At 48.6% G+C, this 11,002-nt stretch overlaps 1 protein-coding gene across 2 annotated transcripts; it reads left to right on the top strand.

The window, feature by feature from the left end:
• Nucleotides 1–275: 275 nt before the first annotated feature.
• On the top strand, nucleotides 276–9,121 carry LOC138425951 (HLA class II histocompatibility antigen, DO alpha chain-like). Of its 2 annotated transcripts, none has more exons than XM_069564396.1 (5): nucleotides 276–473; nucleotides 4,850–5,098; nucleotides 5,514–5,795; nucleotides 5,891–6,026; nucleotides 6,215–9,121. In XM_069564396.1, the coding sequence occupies exons 1-5, from the start codon at nucleotides 392–394 to the stop codon at nucleotides 6,216–6,218; spliced, it is 753 nt and encodes a 250-aa protein (XP_069420497.1). In that variant the 5' UTR covers nucleotides 276–391; the 3' UTR covers nucleotides 6,219–9,121. The 2 variants fall into 2 exon arrangements, with proteins under 2 accessions (XP_069420497.1, XP_069420496.1); XM_069564395.1 differs by having other exon boundaries at nucleotides 311–473; nucleotides 5,891–6,001.
• Nucleotides 9,122–11,002: the final 1,881 nt, after the last annotated feature.

Below are 11,002 nucleotides of genomic sequence, written 5' to 3'. Positions count from 1 at the left end.
CCACAAAAACTTCCAAGGTAAGTAGGAGCCCCTACCCCACAGATCAAAGAGGATTTGCGCTCAGATGGCCTTTTCTCTGCCTTCAGAGGGTCCCCCTTGGAGGATGTAGGAACCCTGGGTCTAAGTCCCTCCCTCCCGACTTTCCTGTGGACAAGCCTCCCTGGGGCAGGTGGGCCCAGTGACCTCTTCCATCTTCTCATCCAGGCGCTTTCCTTCGAATCTTCCCCCAGCAACAGCTACCCCAACTGAGAGAATTTCTCTGATTGGCTGAACACAGCAGGGGGCTCCCCACCCCCCCCACCCCAGAATCTGTTTGCTTCCTCTTTACCTCCACCTTCTTCCTTTACCCTCACACCAAGCGGGACTTATCTGGTTAAAGCACCAGAGGGCAATGGTCCTCAGGGGGAGGCTGGTCCTGGGACTGCACACCCTGATGACCCTCCTGAGCCCCCAGGAAGTTGGGGCCATCAAGGGTGAGTGCTGAGGGCGCTGGGCGAGGAGAGGAGATTACGGGCGTGGGGTTACCCTTGTGATGGTACAGAGTGTGAGCGGTTCCTCTCTGCTGGTTTACGGCAACTTCCGTTGCGAAGAGACTCCCCATCCCTCTCACCTCGATCAGGTCTGTCCTGAACCTAAAATACAGGCTCAGCCTGGCCACACCAGCCATGTTCTGGTGCCTCCTGTTCCTCCCTCCTTCCTTTCCGTTTTTAGATTTTTTTTTTTTAACTGTGGACCATTTTTAAAGTCTTCATTGAATTTGCTACAACATTGCTTCTGTTCTATGTTTCGGTTTTTTGGATGTACGGCATTGTAGGATCTTTGCCTGGAGAATCCCAGGAACGGTGGAGCCTGATGGGCTGCCATCTATGGGGTCGCACAGAGTCGGACACGACTGAAGCGACTTAGCAGCAGCAGCAGCAGCTACCCCCTGGCCAGGGATCGAACCTGTAACCCCTGCATTGAAAGGCGAAGTCTTAACCACTGGACCACCAAAAAAGTCCCCTTACCCCCCTCTCTGAGACCCAAACCTCCATCTTGCTGCCCAGCGTCCTGATTTTTTAAAAACAACTTTCATGCATTTATTTCTTTTTGGTTGTGCTGGGTCTTCACTGCTGTGTGTAGGCTTTCTCTAGCTGCAGCAAGCCAGGCGGCTCTCTAGCTGCGGTGCCCCGGCTTCCCTCATTGTGGGGCGCAGGCTCGAGGGGGCCAGGGCTCGGTAGCTGCAGTGCACCAGCTTAGCTGCTCCACGGCGTGTGGAATTTCCCCAGGCCAGGGATCGGACCCGTGTCCCCTGCACTGGCAGGTGGATTCTTATCCACTGTACAACCAAGGAACTCCATCTCTCTTTTTCTAATTTATATTTTTAAAATTCTGGGGCCAAGATGCACAGCATGTGCTATCCTAGTTCCCTGCCCAAGGATCAAACCCGCCTCCCCTGCGTTGGAAGCACGGAGTCTTAGCCACTGGACGGCCAAGGGAGTCCCAGCATCCTGATTTCTGTAGAATTCCTGGTTTGAAATGTGCCCATGCACCTCCAGCTCTAGTACCATATTTTTTACCAGGTCAATAGAGAGTTGTTTATGTCTTTATCCTGCTCTGTTCATGAGCTCCTTGTCTGCAGGGCCCACAGCTGGTTTGTCTATACTCCCCTGGGGCCTGTACTGTGCTGCCCACACGGTGGTTTCTCATGACTGCTGTGCAATTAATTTCATAGAATTATCAAGCCATCTTATCCACAGTCACCTAAACCCTAATTTCTAGAAAGCTGAGCCTCCTTCATGTTAAGAGACACATTTAGTCATAATGCTCTGAGCAGAAGAGATGGGACGTGAACTTTGAACTTCGAATCCCCTTTCCATTGCTCTCTGCAATACCTTGGGCTGCCTTTTTCTGCCCTTCTTAATTCTTACTCCTACAGCCATCTCCTGTTTTCCCTCACACCCGCTTTCACCGCATCTCTGTGCCCACAGTTCCATGGATGCTCTTTTTTTTTTTGCCTTTTTCTAAAAATTGAAGGATAATTCAGTTCAGTTCAGTTGCTCAGTTGAAGGATAATTGCTTTACAGAATTTTGTGGTTTTCTGTCATTCATCAACAAGAATCGGCCATGGGTACACCCATGTCCCCTCCCTCCCAAAACTCCCCCCCATCTCCCTCCCCACCCCACCCTTCTAGATTGTCACAGGGCCCCTGTTTGAGTTCCCTGAGTCATAGAGCAGATTCCCACCGGCCATGTATTGTACATACGCTATTGTAAGTTTCCATGTTACTCTCCATGCATCTCACCTCTCCCTTCTCCCCTCCCCCCTTGTCCGTAGGTCTGCTCTCTATGTCTGTTTCTCCATTGCTGCCCTGAAAATAAAGTTATCAGTGCCATCTTTTTAGATTCCATATATGTGCATCAATATACAATATTTATATTTCTCTTTCTGACTTACTTCACTCTGCATAAGAGGCTCTAGGTTCGTCCACCTCTTTAGAACTGACTCAAATCTGTTCCTTTTCATGGCTGAGTAATATTCCATTGTGTATATGTGCCACAACGTCTTTATCCATTCATCTGTCGATGGGCATCTGGGTCGTGTCCATGCTCTAGCTATTGTAAATAGCGCTGCAATGAACAATGGGGTACATGTGTCCTTTTCAATTTCAGTTTCCTCAGGGTATATGCCTAGGAGTGGAGTTGATGGGTCATATGGTGGCTTTATTTCTAGCTTTTTAAGGAATCTCCATACCATCTTCCATAGTGGCTGTATCAATTTACATTCCCACCAACAGTGCAAGAGTGTTCCTTTTTCTCCACATCCTCTCCAGCATTTATCTTTTGTAGACGTTTTGATGATGGCCATTCTGACTGGTGTGAGGTGGTATCTCACTGTAGTTTTGATTTGCATTTCTCCAATAATGAGCGATGTTGAGCATCTTTTCACGTGTTTGTTAGCCATCTGCATGTCTTCTTTGGAGAAAGGGCTGTTTAGGTCTTTTCCCCACTTGTTGATTGGGTTGTTTGTTTTTCTGGTGTTGAGTTGTATGAGCTGCTTGTATATTTTGGAAATTAATCCTTTGTCAGCTGTTTCACTTGCTATTATTTTCTCCCATTCTGAGGGCTGTCTTTTCACCTTGTTTGTAGTTTCCTTTGCTGTGCGAAAGCTTTTATGTTTAATTAGGTCTCACTTGTTTATTTTTATTTTCATTACTCTGGGAGGTGGGTCATAGATCTTGCTTTGATTTATGTCATCAAGTGTTCTGCCTATGTTTTCCTCTAAGAGTTTTATAGCTTCTGGTCTTACATTTAGGCTTTTAATCCATTTTGAGTTTCTCTTTGTGTATGGCATTAGGAAACATTCTAATTTCATTCATTTGCATGTAGCTGTCCAGTTTTCCCAGAACCACTTATTGAAGAGGCTATCTTTGCCCCATTGTATATTCTTGCCTCCTTTGTCAAAAATAAGGTACCCATAGGTCCGTGGGCTTATTTCTGAGCTTTCTATCTTGTTCCATTGGTCTATATTTCTGTTTTTGTGGCAGTACCATACTGTCTTGATGACTGTAGCTTTGTAGTATAGTCTGAAGTCAGAAAGATTGATTCTACCAACTCCATTCTTCTTTCTCAAGAGTACCTTGGCTATTTGGGGTCTTTTGTGTCTCTATACAAGTTTTGAGATGTCTTTTTGTTCTAGTTCTGTGAAAAATGCCATTGGTAATTTGATAGGCATTGGACTGAATCTGTAGATTGCAGCTGGTAGTATAGTCACTTTCACAATATTGATTCTTCCTACCCAGGAACATGGAGTATCTCTCCATCTGTTTATGGCATCTTTGATTTCTTTCATCAGTGTCTTATACTTTTTCATATACAGTTCTTTTGTCTCCTTAGGTAGGTTTATTCCTAGATATTTTGTTCTTTTTGTTACAATGGTGAATGGGATTGATTCCTTAATTTTCTTTCTGATTTTTTCATTGTTTGTTAGTATATAGAAATGCAAGTGATTTCTGTGCACTGACCTTGTACTGTGACTTTGCTGAATTCACTGATCAGCTCTAATAGTTTCTTTGGGGGTTTCTATGTATAGTATCATGTCATCTGCAAACAGTGAGAGTTTTACTTCTCTTCTGATCTGGATTCCTTTTATTTCTTTTTCTTCTCCAATTGATGTAGCTAGGACTTCCAAAACTATGTTCAATAATAGTGGTGAGAATGGACACCCTTGTCTTGGTCCTGATCTTAGAGGGAATGCTTTCAGTTTTTCACCAGTGAGAATAATGTTTGCTGTGGGCCTATCATATATGGCCTTTGCTATGTTGAGGGAGGTGCCTTCTATGCCATTTTTTGAAGCGTTCTTATGATAAATGGGTGCTGAATTTTGTCAGAGGCTTTTTCTGCATCTATTGAGATGAGCGTATGGTTTTCATCTTTCAATTTGTTAATATGGTGCACCACACTGATCGATTTGCATATATTTATTGAAGAATCCTTGCATTCCATGGGTGCTTTTAGCCTCAGTTAGTTTCTCCTCGTCCCACCCCTACTCTTCTCATCTCGCACACAGGACCCCACTGGGACTGGAGGTCAGAGTCAAGATTTAGCTCTGGGACCACAAGCCTGAGTTTAGGTGGCCTCTCTTCTTCCAGCGCAGTGTGCTGGGCTGAACCCTTGCCTGTGTGCTGGCCAGCCTCTCCATCCTCTTCCTTCCAACCCTCAGCAACTCCTCTGCTCTCCAGGGACCAACTCAGTGTCAGAACAGGACTCTTCCCCCACACAGAGCCCAGGATGGGGCATAGCTCAGAACTCAACCCATCACACCTGATGGGTTCTTTTCTCCCCCTGACCCTGAACTCACCCAACACAGCTGACCACATGGGCTCCTATGGACCAGCCTTCTATCAGTCCTATGACGGCGCAGGTCAGTTCACCTATGATTTTGATGGAGAACAGCTGTTCTCTGTGGACCTGAAGAAGAGGGAGGCTGTGTGGCGTCTGCCTGAATTTGGCAACTTCGCCTACTTCGACCCGCAGAACGGGCTGGTCAGTATCGCGATGATCAAAGCGCATCTGGAGGTCTTGGTGGAGCGCTCCAATGGCACCAGAGCCCCCAACGGTACCGGGCCCTTCCCTTGCCCACCCCCCCCAGGCCCCCAGCAAGCAGGGGAGGTCCAGAGAAGCCTCTGCCCCACCCCTCAGGCCTCTGTTGGCTCCCTGGCCCCACTCTCAAAATCTGAGACTGTTGTTCTCAACCCCTTTCTTTCCCGGGAGGTTCTAGATCTCCTCAGATTCCTTCCACAGCCCCTTCCTATAGGAATGACCCCTCCTGCCTGGCAGATACGGCACCCCCTGGGCACCCCCTGTCCCTTCATTCTCTTGTCCTTCTGTTCCCCGCTTCTGCCCCAGTGTCACCAGCCCAGAGCCTCCACTGCCCTCAGAAGGCTAATACCAGGAAGCTCCCCTCAATCCATCCCTGATGAGGCCCCAGCTGGAGGCTGCTCCTGTGGGATTCAAGGCCTGCTTCTTCCTAGTGCCCCCCAGAGTGGCTGTGCTGCCCAAGTCTCGCGTGCAGCTGGGCGAGCCCAATGTCCTCATCTGCATCGTGGACAACATCTTCCCCCCGGTCATCAACGTCACCTGGCTGCGCAACGGCCAGCCTGTCACCCAGGGCGTGACCCAGACCAGCTTCTACGCCCAGCCTGACCACTCGTTCCGGAAGTTCCACTACTTGACCTTTGTGCCCTTGGCGGACGACTTCTATGACTGCAAGGTGGAGCACTGGGGCCTGGACCAGCCGCTCTTTCAGCACTGGGGTACGGAGCCCCCTCCCTGCTGCCCACCTCAGACCCATGCATCCTTCACCCTGAATCTCTTTGCAGGACCCCCTGACCTTCCCTTTCTCTCCCAGAGCCCCAGGTGCCCACCGTGCTGCCTGACACCACAGGGACTCTGGTCTGTGCCCTTGGCCTGATCCTCGGCCTGGGGGGCTTCCTCGGGGGCATCACCCTCATCATCACAGGCACGTGCCTGTCCAGTGCCCCCAGGTGCATTGGGGGTCTCGGGGGAGGAAGGTGGGGACTCTGCACAGGATGGGGGTGGAGGACGAGAGATTCTGGGAGGGGAGCAGGGACAAGCAGAGGGGAGGCAAGGGGGTCAGGTTGGAGGGAGGTGGGCAGAGAAGGACCCAGAATTGTGAGCTTGAAGCTTGATCACGTGGTTTTTGCTACTTTAGGTGATGACCCTTCTGAGAGAAGCAAGTGTGAGACACCATTCAGCTCCCTGGCAAGTTTCTGACGGCCCTTGCCTGCTCAATGTGACTCCACCAAGTTCATCATGCCGACTTTGAATGGGATCAACCCCTGTCCCATAGGTCTCCTTTTTGGCCCCCATACTCATGGCAGGGACTTGTGGGGAACCAACACGCTCCCTTTCCCAGCCCCAACACACACACACACACAGACACACACACACACACACACACACACACACACACACTTTATTGGTTTACCCAAAGCTCTGGCCAGCAGCAGTAAAATTTTAAACAATGTTTGCACAGTGTCCATCTTCCCAGGCCTTAGCCAATTCTCTAAGGGTGTAAGGGACACTAGGGGACCTCCCAGGTGGCTCAGTGGGTAAAGAATCTGCCTGTCATGCAGGAGATATGGGTTTGATCCCTGAATCGGGAAGATCCCCTGGAGAAGGGCATGGCAACCACTTCAGTATTCATGCCTGGAGAACCCCATGGGCAGAGGAGCCTGGTGGGCTACAGTCCGTGGGGTCCCAAAGAGTCGGATATGACTGAAGGGACTGAGCCTGCGTGCAAAGGACTCCAGGGTCTGGAAGAGGGGCTTTCTGGTGATGGCCACTGAGCGTGACGTGCTGCTGGGGACTGGCGTTCATTCACGGGCCAATCTAGCTATGTCTTGCTTCATTTGACTTGTCAGCGTGGGGCCCCTTGTGTGTCACTTGTGAACGGACCACTTCACATGGACGTCATGAAATTTATATCCTGTATTCAGATTTGCCCCCAAAGGGATGCAGAATATTCTGTTCATTGCAACTCCCCTAGCCGACGACAGTTCTGAAGGACACCAGGCAAGGGAACATTCATGGAAACTTCCAGATTTACCGTCATGAAGAGGCCATTGGTATCCAGCTGTGACCCAGATACTGTCTCCTTTTTCTGCATTCACTAGAGTTCGATGCCTGGCAAACAGAGGCCAAGGCTTGGGTAGGATGGCCACATCCTCCGTCTGAGGTCCATCACATCAGGTAGGAGGGTAGAGAGGAGTGATCGAGTACTTCTCAAGGGACCTGTGAGAAGGGAGGTCTAGGAGATATCTGTCTGAATCCTCTTTAAATCTGTGCCCTAGGGCTTCCCAGGTGGTGCTAGTGATAAAGAATGTGCCTGCCTAGTGCAGGAGACATAAGAGACGCAGATTGAGTTCCTGGCTCTGGAAGATCCCCTGGAGGAGGGCATGGCAACCCACTCCAGTGTTCTTGCCTGGAGAATCCCATGGACAGAGGAGCTTGGCGGGCTATGGTCCACAGGGTCACAAAGAGTTGGATACGACTGAAGCGACTGCACGCACGCGGAAGGTTTCAGCTTACTGTGAACAAAATTTAAAATACACCCAAAGCAATAACCAACTCTACAAAGTAGTTTATGAAGTGAAGTGAAAGTTGCTTAGTTGTGAGCAAAAAGTTGCTCTCTTTGCCACCCCAGGGACTATACAATCCATGGAATTCTCCAGGCCAGAATACTGGAGTGGGTAGCCTTTCCATTCTCCAGGGGATCTTCCCAACCCAAGAATTGAACCGGGGTCTCCTACATTGCAGGTAGATTCTTTACCAACTGAGCTATTATATCAGGTACCAAATGAGTGGTACAGATTGGTGGTTTTCAAACTGAATACACAGAAGAACCACTTGGGAGCCTTGATGAGTACAGGCTACTCTAAGATCTACTGAATCGGTATCTCTGGGGTGGAGAGAGTGGTGACAGGGACTTTGTAATTTTTAACACGCTCCAGATGGTGCTGATGAAGTCGTTCTGGCCCCAGGCTGGGGTCTGGGAACGGAGACTGGCTGGTGCCATCAGAGGTCATTGGAAGAGCGGATCCCTGAGGTCTGAGTGATTCGGGGAGACTTTCTGGAAACCCTGGGCCGGTTAGGGCGTAGAAGTTGAGCAAGGGACTTCCCTGGTGGTCTCGTGGTTAAGACTCTGCCCTTCCAACGCAGGGGATGTGGGTTTGATCCCTGGTTGGGGAACTAAGCTCTCATGTGCCAGGTGGCACAGCACCCCCCACCAAAAAAAAAGAAGAAGCTGAGCGTAATACAGGTATGTAGGGGTAAGATAGGTATGTAGGGGTTTGGAATTTGAGCGTTTTGTCCTGGAAAAAAAAAGAAACCAAGAGATTATGGGGACTCTGTGGGCTTCCCGGGAGAGAGTGAGGTGGGGAGTCACAGGCCAGAAGAGGACTTGGGTGGGAGTGAGGGAGGGTTGTCCTAGGTGTGATTTTTGTTTGTCTGTCAGTCCCGGAAATGCTATTAGAATAATCACAGACACAAGAGAGAGTATTTACAATAAAGACGCCAGAGTGGTACCCAGAACCCAAGGGTGAGTTTGAGTCAGGGGCGCAGGGAGCAGAACTCAGAGCTGAAGCGCCAGCAGAGCCCAGCGCCCAGCCCTCTCCGGGCCGCAGACCCCCTGCTCTCTAGGTCCCTGAGCACGTCAGCCGTGTTCTCTCTGTGTGGACTGACTGTCCTTTTCAGCCGACCTGTCAGTCTTGTGGGTCCTGTGTGTGTATGTCACCTCAGCCCTAGCCACCCACGGAGACTGTCTCAGTCACAATTTAAACTTTTTGAAACAACAAATGATTCCCCAAACTTAGGGAAAGTGTCCACCCCGGCCCACGGGGATCAGATCCCACGGTACAAACACGATGCCTGGCGCCCACCCCCGAGGTGAGGAGTCAGGTTGTCCTCAGAGAAAGAAGAGGGTCTCGGAAGACACCATGAGAGATGTCTGGCTCCACTGTGCCCTGATCTCTGTTTTACTTAAAACTTAACTTGATGCATCCTTGGAAAAGTGTTTCCCTGATCTCTGTCCTGATGTTTAATAAAGTTGTTAAAAGTGTCCTCTTTTGAACAGACAGGTGGCCACCAAGGGGGCAGGTGGTTGGGGAAGGGATGGAGTGGGAGATTGGGGTCAGCAGATGTAAGCTTTTGTATATGGAACAGACAACAAGGTCCTACTTACTGTATGGCACAAGGAGCGATACTCGGTTTTTGTTGTTGCTGGGTCGCTTAGTTGTGTCTGACTCTTCACTATGCCTATACTATCCAGGAGTCACTAGAAGCAATTTGGAAGGAATGTGGAGTAATTCCAAAGGCTTATGTATTTTGACGTTACACTCACATTATTCTCTTCTAGTCTCAAAGTCTTTCTCTTTGGGTCTCTGAAAAAAAAATATTGTTATGCATTTTTGATCTGACTTCTTTCAGTCTCTTTTAGAGTAGATAGTCAACTTCTTTTCTGTATTTTCAAACTCTGCTCCTTCGCAGGGTTCCCCTCCACACATAATAAAAATACCACCGCTTTCATATATGGAGAACAGGAAGCCTCCTCTCTGTCCCGTAACCCCCACCCCCTCCTGCAAGCTCCTCCCAGCCACTCTCTCTGAAGGAGCATTCTGCACCAGCTGCCTCCATATCTCCTCTTCTGATGGATTTTCTTTCTTAAAATTTTAATTTTTAACTAAGTTTACCACACAGTTTAGAGAGTCCAATAGTTCTGCCAGATTCGCTTTAAAAAGTTCTAGTCACTGTCTCCCTTCCAATCCTGTCTTTGCCCCCAGAGTTGATTAGTGAAAGTGAGAGTCATTCAGTCATGTCCAACTCTTTGCTACCCCATGGACTACACAGTCCAGGGAATTCTCCAGGCCAGAATACTGGAGTGGGTAGCCGTTCCTTTCTCCAGGGGATCTTCCCAACCCAGGGATCAAACCCAGGTCTCCCGCATTGCAGGTGGATTCTTTACCAGCTGAGCCACAAGGGAAGCCCGAGAATACTGGAGTGGATAGCCTATCCCTTCTCCAGTGGATCTTCCCGACCCAGGAATTGAACCGGGGTCTCCTGCATTGCAGGCGGATTCTTTACCGACTGAGCTATGAAGGAAGCCCAGAGTTGAAAACTTTCAACTTAAAAAAATTTTTTTCTTTACTTATTTATTTATTTGGCTTCATTGGATCTCATATGTGGTATGCAGGCTCAGCAGCTGTGGCCTGTGGGTTCAGTGGCCTTGTGGAATGTGGGATATTAGTTCCCTGACCAGGGATCCAACCTGCATTCCCCACACTGAAAGGAGATTCTCAACCACTGGACCACCTGGGAATTCCTTTTCAACTGTTTTTTAACTAATTCTGTTGGTACTGACCTTCTGTCTGTAAGTAGTGTGTTTGTTTAGCTCCATCTTGATTTTTCAGCTTTAGGCCTTTTTACTTCTCGCTATGGAAGAAGACTTAATTTTTTTTTTTTTCATCTTCACACCACACACATGCCCTCCTTCCTTTAATATAGTTATACTGTAACTTTTCACCAGGTTCAGTGTTTGTTATTATTAATTTGTAAAGGCTGTTCACAGCCAAACTTCCTTTCTTATACAGCTTTTTGTTCTCCCTAGGATAAATAATTGCCTTACTTTCTCTTTGCTTGGTTTTCTTGGTACCTAGCATTAGTGAATCACAAGTTTCACTAATACAACCAGCTGCTTCAGGTATTCTGTCCATTTTATTGTCAGATAAAAACTTCCAGAACCGCCCCTGATCCATGCTTTTGCTGACGAGGGCCCCGCTCAATCCTTGTGCACAGAATTAAGATCCTGCAAGGCGTGGCAAAGAAAAACAAAAATCCACCCCCCCAAAAAAACACCTCTAAGAACCTTCTGTTGGCTTCAGTCTTAACTAATGTCTTCAGTGAGACAGCTGTCATCTGGGGAACACCCTTTACCATCCTTGTC

The sequence above is a fragment of the Ovis canadensis genome, chromosome 20, assembly GCF_042477335.2.
Source record: "Ovis canadensis isolate MfBH-ARS-UI-01 breed Bighorn chromosome 20, ARS-UI_OviCan_v2, whole genome shotgun sequence".
Lineage (NCBI taxonomy): Eukaryota > Metazoa > Chordata > Mammalia > Artiodactyla > Bovidae > Ovis > Ovis canadensis.
Note: the sequence above shows the minus strand (reverse complement) of the source record. Positions and strands in the feature narration are given on the sequence as shown.

What these genes read in the sequence shown, in the direction of transcription:
- LOC138425951 (XM_069564395.1), top strand. Translation starts at nt 392, where the DNA reads ATGGTCCTCAGGGGGAGGCTGGTCCTGGGACTGCACACCCTGATGACC. An exon ending in TGGCACCAGAGCCCCCAACG is followed by an intron (nt 5,099 to 5,513) that starts GTACCGGGCCCT and finishes GCTTCTTCCTAG; the next exon opens with TGCCCCCCAGAGTGGCTGTG. An exon ending in CATCACCCTCATCATCACAG is followed by an intron (nt 6,002 to 6,214) that starts GCACGTGCCTGT and finishes TTGCTACTTTAG; the next exon opens with GTGATGACCCTTCTGAGAGA.